At 34.2% G+C, this 18,046-nt stretch overlaps 1 protein-coding gene across 1 annotated transcript in view; it reads right to left on the reverse strand.

The window, feature by feature from the left end:
* The window catches only part of SLC15A5 (solute carrier family 15 member 5), a 71,089-nt gene that overhangs the window by 3,400 nt on the left and 49,643 nt on the right, over positions 1-18,046 (reverse strand). The window contains 1 exon segment of the mRNA XM_006912741.1: positions 1,201-1,309. Within this exon segment, the coding sequence (XP_006912803.1) occupies positions 1,201-1,309 (109 nt within the window).

The following is an 18,046-nucleotide window of genomic DNA, read 5'->3' on the forward strand; positions in this document are numbered from 1 at the left end:
ACCACTTATGTGTTTGGAAGCAATGGATAGAGGAGAAAGAGGCCTTGCCTTCAGCTCCAGTTTTTGTTGATTGTTTTGCTGCAAAGCTGAGGACATTGTTGTTGGATTCTTCTACAAGACCGGTTTTCTAATTTGGTTTCAATCTGAGAATGAGAAACATTTAAGGGAAATTATATATTGTGGAGGGTCAGTTTGACAACTTACACACTTGGAAGTTAAAAAATTTTAAATTCAGGTAGACTTTGGATTTTGTCGTTAATTCTGTGATGTAAGTGTCCTTCTCCTATACTGGACCATAAGCTCCATGAGAGCAAGAGCATAAGTGGCACTATACATTATTGACTTACAGAATTTATATCCTTCTAGTTGACTACAGTACCTATCACATAACTGATGGTCCAAAAGAAATTTATTAGATGAATAAAAGAATGATTTGAGCAAAGGAGAAGTGGCAATGGATGGGATAAATATGACTAAACAGATAAATGAATGGAGAGAAGAGAGGAAAATGAAGATCTGTTTCATTCCCACTGTGTGGTAGATATGCTGGCCCTTTATCAGAATTCATCTCCTCAAAGCCCACAAGAGGTTGGTATTATTGTCTTTATTTTCACATGTGTGAAAACAGAGGATCAGAGAGGTTAGACAGTTTGCTCAAAAGTACACAGCCATCCAAGAATATGTCATTGAGAGAGAGTGGTACACTGCAATGGATAAATGGTAGATGAAACATATTAAGTCATTGAATGGTCTCAGGTGACTGGCTAAATGATTTTGCCCAGTTTGTTATTGACCTTGAAATGATCACTGCTGATTTAAAGTCCTGAATGGAATCTAAATCTTAAGCATCATTAGATTTCTAGCTATTTATTTAATGATATTTGTTTTTAATGATAATGATTCATTCATTATTATTACCAAAATGGTTATTTCTAATTCTAAAGTGGTACTACATAGTGGAGAAAAAAAATCTTGCTTTAGAACATGTTTTAGAATCAGGTAAAGCACTGTTTTATTATAAGGGTCGATGGAAAAAATGAAGCCTACATCAAAAGTTTTGCTCTGAATAACCTATTAAATTTCTCCAATATGCTAATTTGTCCAGTTATGGTGTACAGGAATGCTGTTGGCTCAGTGATGGTTTTGAGATCAATATTTCATGAACTCAGAAATTGTTCATCCTACCACACACGTACTTACCTTTGTGAAACACTCCAGAATCCCAGGATGTTCAACAATGTTAACGATGCCAAGAAGAAGAAGAAGCTTTCTAAATTGCCTTTGTTTAATGTGTTTGGAAACCAATTGCCTGTTTGGAACAAATGTAATTGTTATTCAACTGCAGAGTTGTAAGTTTCTGTGAATATTTTATCATTCCACATTTCATAGAGCTTTATTCGCTTCAATAATATCTACACAGCAGAAAAAGCTCATCTGAAACTCATTGTCAAAATTTATTTAATTCTGTAAATAACAGTAAAATGACAAGCAAAACGCTCCAAATATTTTGAAGGTCAGGAAAACTTAATTTACATAACACAATTTAAGTTTCAGAAGAACAGGGCTGTAAAAGTAACCCTGATTATCCTATTAATTTTCAGGAACCATGTTTGTCTTATTCATTCTTATATTTCTAGTATCTAGAACAATGCATGTAGGGACTGTTCAATAAACATGCATTGAATGAATGAAAAATACTTGTCATGTCCAGGTAGTCTTATGCATAAGCTAATTATAAAGTTAGTGATGTAATATGTGTAAATACCAGATATTACATTATTTTGGCAATTTAGGTAAATCCAGTGTTACTTTATTATAATATCAAAGACCCTATTGATCAGGTTACTTGCAATCTCTGGTGACTTGAAGATATTCTTTTGAACTGATGAATGATTTCTTTGATTTAATACTTCTAAATAAGATCCTCACTTCCTTTTATATATACCAATTGGTATATATGCAACTATTACATGAGTGTATATAAAACTATTTAGGATTCAAAGTAATTGTTTTTACCTTGCTTCTAAATTTAACTTTTGCTTTGGATTTTTGCTATAACTCTCTCTCTTTAAATATCCAAAATCTCTCTCTCTCTCTCTCTCTCTCTCTATTAATCTATATTATCTCTCTCTAAACACATTCAATTTTTCTTTAGTGAGTTTTGAGATATTATTTGATATAATGTGTTATATATACAACACTTATTTTTATGTAATACTTTTTAAAATCAGCAGTGGGATCTTAGTATTAATAAATAATTACAGATGGTATTACAGAATGTTTAAAAAATTTTTTAAAGGCAACAATCTCTTCAGAGAGAACTTAAATTCAGTTGCAGTTCTGAATGAGCAGAATATTTCCAAAAAATGTTATGCATTATGTTTTGGCACTTTCTTGCTTTTTTATAGGAGCACCTCCGACAATGGGTTGTGAAAAGGAGTGTAAGATCAGAGTAATCAGTCTATGTGCCAATAGACTTGATTTTCAGTGCCATCTTTGGCACATGGCTTGTGGGTTGATTCTTGAACTAGAAAATGGTTCTTGGCCTCTCCTTTGACAGTACATACTTTTAAATGGGATTTGAATTAAATGCTCTGTTCAAGGTTGATAGTCAGCAAGTGCATAAGTATGACAGCTGTGATTAATTGTGCCACTTCCCATTTAAAGCTGTTTCTCCTCTGTCATTTAACTTCTCAATGACTATTATTATGGATCAACCATGAAAATTAGCTTGTGTCCATTATAGTCTAGGACCTATAAATGAAATGTGGTATTGAGTTTAAAGCTATTTTGTAAGTTCTACTTCCCCATTTTATCAATTTGTGTTCCATTACAATAGAAATTTATGATTTTATTGCTATATTGACATGATGCCTTCATCTGATATTTAGGAGCATTTTCACTGGATGATTTCCTCTCTGCCTGGCTATTGGGTATTTTGTAGCCCTCCGTGTGTGTGTGTGTGTGTGTAGAAATTAAAATTTTGATTGTTCTTGAATGTGGGGGGGCGGAGTTGGAGCGGAAGTCAAGGAAACGTGAGATAACATCTCGCATATTTTCAGGAAGAGCTACCCCATCTGCTAAGCCTATTCAAACAGTCCTATTTTTTTTATTTCTCTTGAATTAATATCCCAATCATATTTCTGCCCTTTTCATTTCACATCAGCATTTTGCATGTCATATGATTATACCATTTTATCACCATGTTTCTCTGGCTAGAGTAAGAGGAGTTTGCACGGAGTATGTGAAGCCTTAGAATTAACATGACATTAATTCTTCTTGGAGCATGAATTTTGGTTCATAATAAGTAATTGAAAAGACTATTTTTATATTATAACAAAGTCAGATGAGGAAGAAGAATATAAATTTTGTATGATCTTTAAAGGTAAAACATAATATTTCTAAGAAATTGTGCAATTACAGCAAATACCAGCCTATCAGGAGACAGCACCACATATCCCTGGATGTGCCAGTGTGCTTGTGTCTGTCACTGGGAATCTGTGGTGGGCACAGATGAGAAGCACTGTGACTTAGTATTGGGCATGTGGGGTGACAGAAGAATGTCTTAATAGAAAGATTCTAGAAAGGCAGTGGAAATTTATGAGTAAAACAAAACATTTTGTGAGTGGAATTATTCTAAAAATAAAATGAAAGATTGCCATATCACCTATTCAGATTCTTGATAACACTCTTACATTCCTTCATAAATACCATTTTTAGAGTTCAGTTTTCTTACTAATGCTGATTTTCATTCTAGTACTAGATTTTTTTACTTATTTAACTATAATTTAACGTTCTCTGTGTAGCTGATTTATATGGTGCTCTTCCAAGTAAAAATAATCATCGCCTGAGTTGACAGCATGGAATAAACACTAGCATCAGGTTGGAAAAAGAGATTCATTATGAAACCTAAAATTTGCTTTATTATGTAGAGATTGTCTATGCAAAGACATAGCATTGGGTACAGAAAGATATAGAAAGAGCATGGGCTTTGGAGTCAGAGAGACTTTTGAAGTCAAATATTATCTCTATTATTTAATAGTTTTGTTGTTGGGCATTTGCCCAACTGGACCACTTTAGCCTTGATTCTCTAAATTAACAACAATACCACTCTCACTGAGCTGTTAGGGGAAGTAAAAGAGATAATAGATGTCAATGGTTAGACACAGAGGAGGCACTCCATAAACATTAGATTATCTGCTCCCCATACTTACTTTTGAGGTGGTTCATACAAAATCACGTAGCCTCCCTGAGCTTGATCTTGGGCCCATTTCTTGTCAGATATTTCTTCATGTTCTATGTGCCATTTTTAAAATCATTATCCTAGGACTGGTTGTAAAATGTTCCATTTAACTTTGTCAGTTGACTCAGCTCTTAGGTACTATAACTTTATTTTAGTAGCTTATAAACTTTTATCGTCGTAATTCACATTTGTGCCATTTTTTATCTGACATTTCTAGTAGCTGATTGAAATCAGGAGCATCCTTGAAAAAGGAGCTAAAGAGAACACTTTAGGTCTAGAATGGAACTAACTAAACTGCTCCAGATCTTAGGTGGATAGGAAGGTTAACACTATGAGAAAAAATGTGCCACATAAAGAGTCTGGGATCAGTAATTGCCATTTGTTAATACTCACAGTGAACCCTAGCTAAATAGTTTAATAGTATAACCAGCTAGTTAGTAATGAGACCATTGAGATAATAGAACACATAAAATATTTGGACTTGTTCAAACGTTTCCCAAATACTTCTAGTTCAGATAGATTTATTTGTTCATTTAAAAATCATTTAAGAAATTTTCACGCACCAGGAAATAGACATTCCAAGTTGCTCAAATAAAAGATTCCTATATTAGTATGGGAGACATGCAAACAGGTATTTACTCTGGGATATTAGCCCTAATAGATACTAAATAAAGTGTTCCTATTTGTCTTAAATTATTATGATCATTTAGGAAACAAAAGGACTAAAGAATTATCTAGACTTGTTCTTGTATTTTGTAGATTAAAGAGTAAAGGCAAAAAGAGGCAAAGCGAAGCATCACCCAGCAGCATCCTCATCCTCTTACTCTTACGACAACTGCACCCCGATAGCCCTCGTTGATGCTAATGGAACTACCACTTTTATGACTTTCCTTAACATCTTCTCAACAGTTTAAAAATGCCTGAACAGCAGTCTTTGAAATAGCTTACCCTAAATATCCTCTAAATACCTAAGACAATGTTTTTACCTAAATCATGGGATTGACATTCAACCTATTGTGAGAGTCTTGGAGTCATTTACACTAAATTTAAGGCTTTTGAAATTGAATTGAGAAACATATGGTGACCTACACATGCTGTGATACTATAAACTGCACAAAGTTGCTAATATGAAAGAGGAATATACTTTATTTCTGTCCCATATTATGACCTGTATTGTAAGACCCAAAATTTCACATGCTGTCTTCATGTCTTCAATCTTCACAGGGCCCTCAAGGCTTAACCACATGTTTTCCTGCCCTCATCAGATGTGCTTCCCACCCAGCTGGAAATTCTCCCCATCTGGTTTGTTTCCCTACTAGATAGACCAGCTGCGCTCTATTCGGTCCCCAACCTAACAGCTTTCACTTCCCTACCAGACTTCAACATTATTCAAGCAAGGAATCACATCTTTCTGCAGGAACCAGGGGGTTCACCTCATCATTCTGCTGCCACAAGCCTGCCCCCTACAAGACTCTGCTTGTTCACTCTGTTCCCCAGTGTAACTCCCATTTGAAAGTTCTCCTCCCTTGGGCTGTGAGTATATGTACTAAGAAACTGCTGTCAGTCTCATCTGCATAGTGTCATGTTTTCAGCCATCTTATACTATTTAGGTTGAGGATCCCTCCCTCACCAAGGGGGTGAAGAGGAGGTGACTAGAACATACCCTTACCACAGAAATCAATATCAGTTCTAGACAGAATATTAGTAGCTACTGTTGCTCTAATGCATAATTATTGTTTGGGGGAGAAATATCCCCTCCATATATGCTTCGAACTAGTACCCAGAGCTTTTAAACTACATCAGAGAGTACAACTTCCATAAACCATGGGATAAGAGGACACTGCATCCAAAAAATATAGTTCCTAGGTAGAGTTATACACCGGCCAGGTATCAATCAAAATGACCTCACTTGTCAATCATTGAGGAATGCCTTTGGAACCACCTCATCATGACCCAAATATAGGGCAGATATTCCCACTTCTGGGTCCGTTTTTGCCCTTCTGGGCTCTCTTGTTGATGGCCTTTTTGTTGGTTATAGCACTGAGACCATGTGCCTCCTTGAGCCATACTTTGTCTCTATCTATGTGTTTCCTTGAGGCATTTTTTTTCTTTCTAAAATATATTTGTAATAAAACTACTAAATCTGAATGACCTGTGATTCTTCACTGCCATCATTTGAGGAAGAACCAAGGGAAAGTGCTAATTACGCATCTGCACCATCGTTGTCACTCTCCCTCCGGTTACTGTTGGGGCGACACTGAACTTCGATTGGCCCCAATGGTGACACCTCTGCATCCTTGGATTCCCAATCATGGATTGAAAATACTGTTTTCTATCCTTAGTTGGTTGAATCCAAGGATGCAAAACCCATAAATACAAAGGGCCAGCTATACTCATTGAAAAAAATTGCATATAGTGGACCATGTAGTTCAAACCTGTGTTGTTCAAGGGTCACCTCTAGTTGGTCAAAGAGGAAATGAAACCCACAATTATGGAGTACTTAGAAAATAAAGAAAGTGAGGAAATTGAATTTATAAATTTAGGGATACGGATATACATTCTACACAGGGGCACTTTAAAAGGGATGTATGCTTTCATTTTTAAGGTAAGAATTATCAAACAAAACAAAATAAAAAACCCAAGAGGCCCAAAATGGAGTCACTTGCCCCCAGGAAAGCAAACTGACTTAATTGCAGTTTCAGACTCTACCAGGAATATGACCTTTAACCTGTCAGTCTGGAATTTCCTGATAAGCACTAGGTAATGTGCATGGTAGACCCCTGTCATTCTTCCAAAGGAAAATGACCTTGCCTGAAACAATTCTTTCTTTTCTTTTGCTAATAATTTTCTCGTCCCACCCATTTCTGCCTATAAAAGTCCTCCATTTTATACAGTTCCACAGAGCTCCTTTATTTTGCTAGATAGGATGCTGCCTGATTCATGAATCATCAAATAAAGTCAATTAGATCTTCAGATTTACATAGTTAAATTTTGTTTTTTAACAGATTGAAAATAAATGAACTAAACATTGAGCACACACACACACAAATAGAAAACAAATAAAACAAGTCTAAGAAGGTAAAATAAAATAAATAAAGATGAGAGCAGAAAATCAATATATGAAAGTATATTAGATTTAAGAGTTCTTAGAGCTTATTCATTACAGAAAAAAATGGAACAAAACCTCTGACAAATCTGGTCAGACTATATAAGAAAAGAAACAGAGCAGATAACAATCTTTATTTATGAGTATATTATATTAGTATCAAAAATCTTATAGAAATGGGATAATTACTTAGGAAAACATTAATTGTGAAAATTGAACCAAGAAGAAATGAAAAATCTTAATGACAAGAAATAGTGGGAAAAAGTTACAAAGTATTATCTTTAAAAGAGACATTAGGTCCTGAATGTACCTTTTAATTTTCATATAAATAGATTTTTCCTCTAGATCTTCCCAGAGCACAGCAAAAGGATCATCAAATATTGATGCTGCCAAGTATTATTTATTCCATGTAGGTAAAGATGATTTAATATTGAAAAAATCTATTAATTAAATATACTGTAATGTTACGAGCAGTAAGAAAATCAAAAGGTGATCCCATGAGCTGTTTAAGAAGCATTCGATAAAATTTAACCTGATTTGTTTAAATTTTAAAAAACAAGAAATAGAAATTTTTCATGCTAAAGAGTATCCTTTAAAATTATCTTTATAAACCTACCAATATTCTTAATAGAAAAATATGAGAGATTCATATTAAGTTCATGAGCAAGGTAAAACGTGACTGTCCTCTAGTCTTAACATTGCCCTCAAAGTTCTGTGTTCTGATGAAGACACAAAAATAAGAGGTAATATTGGAAATACAAATAAAAAATCATATTCATATTTAAGATTAGATAACTTTGCTGTAAAACTTAAAAAGATCAACTAAAATACTCATAAATTTTCTAAGGAAGTTTTTGAAGTTGGATGCGAGATGAACACATAAACATTAATAATTTCCCTATATAATAGTGATTATCTTAGTGAGTTGTAATGAGGAGAAATGATTTTGTTCCTAATAGCAAAAAGAAAATGAGCATAAAATGCTTACATAGCTCCTATAAGAAATGTTTAGGATATGTACATAGAAGAAAATATCTTATTGAATTGAATTTTTAAACATTGAATAAATTTAAAAATTTATGTTATATATATAGACGGGACACTAAATATTGAAAAGAATTTTTTAAAAATTAACTTTTACTTATTTTATTAAAATAAAAATAGGAAATAGAAAAATAGAAGAAAATTTATGCAATAATTGCCATTACCCTTTCATTACCTCTTCTTTATAGTTTGGATTTATTTCATCAGATATTACCTTCACAGTAGAAAAATAGTATTTTAAAATCCTTAATCAATCATACTTTAGGAAAAATTTGATTTTTAAAAACCGTTTGATTTATTGTAAAACAATTGAAAGCAGTGGTTTTCCATCACAATCAATTCTTCAGCAATTGAAGTTCTGGATGGCAGTCTCGAAACTATAACTTGGAAGTTATGTGCCATGTATGAAACTGTCCTAAGATATTATTTGGGAAACTATAATACCTCAAATAACAATAACCAGTTGATTCTGAACCCTAAGACTTACTTCTGTACACCTAGTGTACTCACCTCAAGTATACATGGCATTGTTTTCAGTGCTACAGGATACTGCTTTTGATTGAAAGCAGATTTCTGCTGTCTCTTTTTGGAGGAGGAAAAGAGTGTTTCCTCTTTTTACTAATTATTGTTTTATTTTGAATGTAACAGAACTTTAAAAATCTCAATATGTGCTTTTTGGAATCTCTTCAAATAATAGTTGAGTACCGTGAGCCATTATTTCCTTTGGACTTCGTTAGATTTTTTTTTTTTAAAGTTATTTTTTGTAATGCTGGTGATCTAGCAGATGTCAAAAATTGTTGAGAAAAAACTGAAATGGATTTTATACCTTGTTTTATTTTAGACACATTTATCACTTCACTATGTGCTTTTTGCTCGGGAGCAAAGAAGTATGCAATTAAAAAAGATGTAACAGTCGTTCTCCAGAGTGGATGTGCTTCTGTGTCACGGGAAATAAACCCTGTGCAGCAAAAAAGAGCTGTGGTATCGAGAATCCACCATTGCTATATGATTTAGGCAACTTATATAACTTTCTGAGTTCATTTTGCTCTTATATATGATGGGGCTACAATATCTACCCCCAAAGAATTGTTATAAAGATTTAATGAAATAATATCTTTGTGAAATGCATATAGCAAGGTCTGCATATAACTGACACTTAATAAATGTTAATTTCTTTCCTTCCTTCTTTCAGTAACCTGATTTAAATGCTTCATTTGAGATTCATAGCTCTCCTACCTGAGTTAATTTTTAAAACACATTAATTTTCATGATACCTGAAGGAAATAATACCTAACAACTATATTCTACTTTGACTTGTCTACCATTTTTTCATATTTGTCTAATAAGTATTCAAATTATTACCTTCAATTTACAGACAGGGAAAAGGCACAGAGAGGCTGAGCTGTTTTCCTAAAGTCATGTTAAGGAGACTGAATAAATATGTGTTGAACAAATGGGCGAACTGAGATTGGGCCACAAACCTGCACATGCTCAATACATTTGCTCTTCTAACAGTGTCTACATGGGGACTTTAATTTGCATTTTCCATTTCTTGGGAATTGTGGATTAAAATGAAGTCAAGTTACTGTTTCCAGGAAGGGACACTGTGTCTTTCAAAATTGTGGAGAAATCACTATGCATTGTTCCGCTGAAGTGCAGAGAGAAAGGGGATTGTGATATTTGGGATAACAAGCTTTCTTATAAGGGTGAGTTCTTTTTCTTGAAGAGCATTGAGAGGTAAAAACCCATCAAGATAGTGTGTTCTCATGATGATTTCAATGAATTATCATGGAAATGAGCTTCAGAAGAGAGGTAATGCTTCGTGATAATAGCCCGATAATGCCATTAGCTATGAACTGTAATTGTAATAGCATTAGTCAAATGAATATATCTGATATTAATTTGAGTGTCAACTATTTCTATAAGGTTCATCTTGTTAATTAAACATCAGCCTTGGTATTATTAATTCAGTATCTAGCCAGTACTTGCACATAGTAGGAAACCAGAATACATTTGTGGACTGAATTAATAAAACAATCTCTAAGTGGAGCTATTTAAAATAGTAAAATAGTAAATTTAAGTCATATTATGGATATAGCAGAAACTGATTTTGTCCAATATTTGCTTGTTTGTACACACTGTTCTCTCATTTGCAACTCCCATTAGCTAATGGTATAGACATTAATTTCAGAATTTGAGAAGATAGCTATTCTTATTTTTTGAATATTTGGAAGGAAATAGCCTATGTGATTTACCCCAAACTACTCAATTTAAGAATAGAGTTTGTGCCTTTCTTCCTGTGTCCTGTAGTCTTTAGACCATTTTAAAAGCTACTGGGCAGCTTCATGCTGGCCTTGAGCACCTGAATATCACTGGGAATCATGCTTCAGGTATTTTGGTATTGCTCTTCACGATCATCAATATTAACTGGGCCTTCAACAAGGCCAGCAGTCTTACCACTTCTCTTTTAAATCAGCTTTTTTTTTTTTTGCAATGAGTTCCTGTCTCCCCCTGTTCTTCCTTCTTCTCATTCTCATCTCATCCTAATCCCCCTTTGCTCTCAGGAATGACTTGCTACTTCATAAAGAAAGTTGGGATCCTCGAAGGGAAGATTCCAGCATCTTTCCAAAACCAGAACTACAAGTATGCTTGAACTGCCACCATCTTCTTCTTCTCTCTGTTTTAGTTCAGGAAAGAAGTATATATTCTTTGATAAGTCAATCTCCCTTCTTTCACTTGCATTTTTGACTTCTCCATCTATACCAGATATTTTTATCAGTTAAATATGCTCAAAAATCTCTCAAAATAGAAAGTATCTTGAACCTACATCTAAGCTTCCCAGATAAAATACGGGAGTCACAGTTAAATTTGAATTTCAGAACAATGAATTATTTTTTAGGATAAGCATGCCCTGAATATTATACAAATAATTTTTTTTGTGTGTATAGTAAGTCTACAGTATTTCATGGGACACTCTTATACTAAAAAAATGTATATATTTATATACTATATATGTGTATATCTATATTTATAATTATATATATATGCACATATATATACACACACACACACACACACATATATATATATATATATATATAATTTGCTGTGGAGCCGAAATTAAAATTTGACTGGGTGTCCTAGATTTTAATTTGCTAAACCTGGCAAATCCTTTCACATCCCCATCCAGCCACCACTTTATCTCTTAAATCTCCAATGCCAAGTTCTTTAAAAGAGGTGTTTAAATGTGATACCTGTATTTCTTCGCTTACTAGATATTCTTCACCCTACTCCAATTTGATTTTTATTCCCTTCTTACCACTGAAATGACTCTTGCTAAATTATCAGTGATCATAATGGTGCTAAATCTATGTTGCTAGCATTTAACACAATTTACCATTTCCTTCTCTTTTCTTCAGTGAATACACACACACACAGACATATAGATGTGAATTTTTTTCACTACATCTCTGGCTGCTACTTTTCTTTATTTGGCAGGCCATTTCTCCTGTATCTTACCTCTAACGTTGAGGCTTTTCAGGTCCAGGTCCTGGTCTCCTTTTTCTCTTCATTCTTAATTTTCACACTAGGTAATTTCATTCACTTCTATGGGTTCAAATTTTATTTTTGTGCCAAAGATTCTTATATTTATACATCAATCCCAGATCTTGTTTTTGAGCTCCAGATATTTCTATCTGGATGTCTCATGCGTATGTCAAACTTAATGTGTTAAAAAATGAATGGGTGGCAAGTTTTTAACTCTATTCGTCTTCTAGTGTTCTCCACTTAGAAAATGGAATCTTTGCCCCCTCAATTGCTCTTGGCAGAATCTGGGATGCTTCCTTGATACCATTTCTCTCTCCTGCATCCTACTGCCTCCTGACTCTATCAAAACAATCACTAAACACTATTGACTCTATCTTTAAAATGAAGCTTATATTCATTCATTTCTCTCCATCTGCCTACTTTCTTTTTAGTTCATCACTATCTGTACTTGCCTGGATGACTTCAGTTGTGCTCTTCCTGCTTCTTCCAAATCATTCTCTTCCCTTTCAAATTATACAGCATCTATAATGATCTTAAAACACAAATAGATCATGTCACTTGCCTGATGCCTTTATGATTTCTCATTACATTCAAGTTAAATAAATCCCTATAAACCAAAGATCCTGCATGATTTTGCTTCTAACTCCTCTAACCTGACTTCATGCAATTTTCATCTCAGATTCTCTCTTCAGAAAATATTTGCTGAATATTTTCAGGTTACTGATCTTTTCTGAGTTTCCTCTGGTACACCTAGTGATACTCTACTTTCAGACCGTGGTATATGTGCTCCCTAACAGAAAATACCTCACTCCTATACTCACCAAGTCAAATACCACTCATCCTTCTAGTATCAACCTCAATCTCAATTTTAGGCACTCTCTTAGTGTAAATATGGATGTGTATCTAACTCTATCTAGACTTGTAAGTTTGCCATACAGAGAAAGCTCCATTTAATGACATGGGTCTATGAGGCCAAGAAGAACCTCAGAGCACTGCTTTATTTCATTTTGTCTCAAACTAGACTTGGAATTGAAATTGAATAGAACAAATGAGCTCTGTATTTAAGAAACATTCTTTTTTTTTTTTTTCTGAGGAGTTATTAAAGTACCATACCAGAATATCATGTCCATACCCATCCTAGACCACTTGGAAAATGTTGAGATCCCCTTCTAATTACAATAGCAACAACAAAAATCATTTTTGTGCATTTTTATTTATCTGGTGCTTTATATTTATTTCCTCTTGTCCTCACAGAATTCTTAGAAGTTAATTTATTAGTGACACCATTTTAAAGAAGGAGAAATTGATCAATAGCTCACAGCTCATTAAGAGCTGAGTTGAGTTTAAACTCAGATTTGTCCAGCTCAAAGTTTTGTCCTTTCTACCTCTTGTGAGACAACAGCACGGACAGTTGCTTTCCATAGTTTAAAGGGTAATCTGAGCTCTGTCTTGGTACTGTTATGAACCCTAAGGCCTTTGAATGGCTCTAAGTGTTTCTGTAGAGTCAAAGACTGAGAGTGTAGAATAAACTACATAACTCCATTGTACAAGGGGAGCTCTGCATCTGATTCTGACTGAGGACCATAAGCAGGGTTTGCCTTTGGAAGTTATTGAGGGTCTGCAGAGTTAGCCACAGAAACTCTGGCACTACATCGGTTTACATACAGTAGAGTATGGGCTGGCTAAAGATAGATTATTGGATGGCAGGTCACTTCTTTTCCTCCTCTGGCTTTAAAAATTTGTCATCTCAAAACCCATGTGAATTTGGACCTGAGGTTTTGAAGTGAATTTGAAGAAACACATCTCTTGAAAAATAAGCATAGGCCTGTGAAATCCAGATGAATGTTTTTCCAGGTGCGTAAATATTTTCTTCTTTCAAGTTTACTGCAACTGCAAATTCCTGTTTCAAGAGCGACTAGATGATTCATTTGTTGGTCAGTAGCCTCAATAATCATAGATATTTACATGAGAATTTTAAAATATCACATTTTTAATTTAAAATAATCTCAGCGGGAATTAAACAGCTGAATTCTTTGTTCTTTTCTTGAATTCTGAGAAGGAAGGACTTATAGGTATAGGATGTACACCTTGACCTCTTGATTCTGTCCAATTATCCTTTTTCTCTCAGACACTCTGCTTTGGATCTTTCAATCACCTGTACATTTATAACTAAGATGTCACTTTTCACTGAATGCTATTTTGTTATTTTTGTCAAAAGTTAAGTTCAAACTTGTGTGAGAAAATTGATCTGGTTGCTAATGGGATACAGTTGAAATAAGCTGTTTGACTGACTTCTTCACTCCCTTATATTAGCATTGCTACTTTTAGATAAACTATTCCTGAAATGATTAGTGTAGGAGGATGGGTTTAGTCTTGTATCTTCTCCTTTAAAGCACTCAGAGTTAGAGATCCCAGAAGGATCAGTTTTCTCACTTGTACTGAAAATGTCACTCTAACAGTTATCTGTCTGCACAGTCAAGTTTTGAGAAATCTTTTGAATTTACCGCATTCACACCATTCTCCATCATGGTGCTAAAAATGACTAATGCAGCTTGGAGACTGGGAGACTGTGATAGCTGATTATCTTTTCCAATCATACACTAACACTCACTCACACACACACACTTACATACACACATGCTCAGCTGACATGAATCCTTGAAGGTTTAAAATATCCTATATGCTAAATGGAAAGTGGAGGCATGTGGAGTGCCTAAGCACATAAGTAACAGTGTTGGTTTCATTATGGTCAGCCCTGTCAAAAAAAATTGTCTGATTGTTTGACTAAATAGACTGCTCTTGTTTTTAACCAAATGGGCCACTATAATATATGATTAAATTTTATGTTTAAAATAATTCTGACATTACAATTTTCAAATGCCTTATTTAATTTTATCTTCTTATCATCTCTGAGAAAAGTGAAGTGCAGCATTTCCTTTTTTTAAGTAAGAGGAAATAGTCTTAGAGAGGTGATGACTTACTCGAAGTTAGGCATATGGTCAAAGGATCTCTCTCATTTAAGGGCCCTAATTAGTCACTATAAGTCAGTATAGAGTCACTAGAACCAAATCAGCTAAATGAACATCATTTCCTTTTATGACAAATGCTATATTGATAGCTAAAGGGACTGTCATAAACACAGCTATAGCCTATTCTGAGAAAGACATATGACAACATGTCTTGTGATATCATTCAGTGAATGATGGAGGAGTGTGTGGGCTGAATGATAGTAATTAAGTGAAGTGAGAGCTGATTAAATCCAAAAGGGAAGGATTAGTTGATTGTCATTAACTTGCAGTGAGGTCTTTAAGAATTTCTATAGGCTCTATTTTTGGTCCTGTCCAATTCAACAATTTAGCAGTTACCTGGAAGATGTCTAGGTACTTGCTTACTAAATTTGCAGATGACATAAAGCTAGTAAAGAAGTAAAGATTAGTAATTCAATGGATGACAGAATCAAGTTTTAAACATGTGTTATTTAGGATGATGTGTTGACATTTATTAAGGTTAAAGATAAATTTCTACATTTAATTAGAAAAAAAAATTTGCGATAAGTGGAACTGAATGGAGAGCAGGTGCTAAAAATAGAAAAAGCTCCAGGTTTTAATTGACCATAAGCATGATGCAACTACCGAAAAAATCAACACAATCCCTGTTGGCATTCAGAGAGAGAGAGAGAGAGAGAGAGAGAGAGAGAAACTGAGAGATCAACTTGATAAAAGTCATATATCTATCCTGGTCGTATCCATCTTGAGTATTGTGTTTGATTCTCGAAACCATATTTTAAGAAAGATACTGACAAATTGTAGCTTGTTTAATGAATTGAAGGTGGCATATAGAGTGAAAAATCAGGTAATCATGCAATGTGAAAAAATTGAAGTTGTTTGTCTGTAAAATAGAAGGGGATCATAATAGCTATCTTTATTAAGCACTGCCATGTATATTAATTACTTAATCCTCAGAACAACATGATGAATTATTTATTTTTATTATTGGCATGGAAATTGAGGACACATAGCTAGACTACCTGGATTCAACTTTAGAACCTATTCTCTTAACACTGTGCTACCTTATTTCTCCAAATATTTATCAAATGTTTGAGGAGTTGCTATGTGGATAGAAAGTTAGGCTTATTCTGTGGAACATAATTCTCATCAGATGGCCAGACTCAGGTTATATTTCAAAGGAGAGAATTTTTCTAGGTACCAGAAGATCTACTAGTTTTTGGTATAATGTTAGACTAGGTGACCTCTAAGGTAACATCCAGTTGTAGGATTCTAACTTATTAGGAAATGAATTGATGTAACACAATACTATTATAAACAGGAAAAACCTGTAAATTAAATTAATTAGTGGTGTTCTTTTGAATGTAGGTTTAGAGAGTACCCCACTGCACATCTCATTTTGCTAAGATGTCCTCACCTTATGTCCTTAGTAAATCTTCTTTCATGGGCACTGAACTCTGCCAGAATTATATTAACTTTTATTTATTTATCTTTTACTTTATCTAGAATATTATCAATAACATATGCAGACCTCCATTCAAGGAAGTTGTATTACAGAAGTAACAAATGTTATTAAAAAGCCATTACGTTAGGTGACTCTAATAGCTGTTTGGTGTGTTGAAATCAATGTTGGAATTGGTTTCAGAACGCTGAGAGGTTCAGATCTCTGTCAGATACTACTTTTGATGACTGGAGCACTTCACTTTCTTTTTTTCTCCCTTAAATGTTAAAATTAAAAAACAAGGATCATAATATCACCTTTCTAAGATTGTAGTAGTAAATGCAGTATTGTGTATGACCATACTATGCAAATGATTATTAAAACTTTAGGTTTTGAGTGAAATAGTTGTGTATAAGAAAAAACAATTCGCTTAGCCTTGTCCCTAGTTCCTGGGAGGTAAACTCTAAACCCTTTGAATTTCTCGAGTGATTGAAGTATCTCTGTTTTTCATGGCGAGCCCCTGAAGCCCAACCTAATGGTTTATGCAAAAGAAATGACTCAGAATGGGGCTAGCCAATTGGGAAGACCAACCATGTGATTAGAGGATTTGGGCTTTGAGCCTCAGATGTCAGTCAGCTCAACCTCTGGTAAAGGTAGAGATGCTAAGAGTTAAGTTTAACTAGATAGCCAAAGATTCATTCAATCCTGCCTACATAATAAAGCCTCAATAAAAACTCTGACATTCAGATGAGTTTTCCTAGTTGGCAATACTATGCCCACTGTCACACACTGATGTGCCAGTTAGCTGCTGCACCCATGAGGATGAAGGGAGTTTCACTTTTGGAACTTTCTCAGACCATGTTCCAAGTGCCTCTCCCTTTGTCTCATTCTGATTTGTATTCTTTTGCTATTATAAAGCTATAATCATAAGTTTTGTGCTTTTCTGAGGTCTGTGAGTATTCTAGTGAATTAGCAAACCTGAGGAAGTTTGTGGGGACCTCTAAATTTATAGCCAGCTTATCAGACGTGATGGTGGTCTTGGGGACATCTGAATTTGTGGCTGGTGTCTAAAGTGAGGACATTCTTGTGGAGAACATAACCAATAATGTTTGGCATAACTCTGGATAAGTTGCTTAAGCACGCATATGAAAAATTTAGATTTATATAAAAGATAAATGTAATATTTGACTTTGCAGTTCTTTTAGAATGTGTCAAATGTGGTTTGATTATAGAAATTTATGTTTTTAGCAAATCTTCAGAAACATTTCATTGAGTAATATGAAGAAAAGAAACATGTTCAATACCTAAGATATTTTAGGTAGACATATAGTTAAGACTTTCCCAGGCTATCTTATAAAACGCTAATACCAATGCTTTGTTCCTTGTTTATATATAAAGAATCTAAGCACCAGAGAAGTCAACAACTTGCCACAGTTCACACAGTTACAACAGTTTGGATTTTAGACCTTTGAGAATTGGCACTATATCTCACTTAATTCAATGTAGCTTAGGGCCTGGCTCATCATAAGTATTCCATGTGTGTTTTTGCTTAACTTACTAAGTTAACTACGAAAAAAGCAGGGTTTGATCTTGTTAATAACCATGGGGTGTAGATTTATTTCCTAATACTCTAATATACCATAACATTTATCGCTCTTAAT

Source organism: Pteropus alecto, unplaced genomic scaffold (genome assembly GCF_000325575.1).
Source record: "Pteropus alecto unplaced genomic scaffold, ASM32557v1 scaffold103, whole genome shotgun sequence".
Taxonomy (NCBI): domain Eukaryota; kingdom Metazoa; phylum Chordata; class Mammalia; order Chiroptera; family Pteropodidae; genus Pteropus; species Pteropus alecto.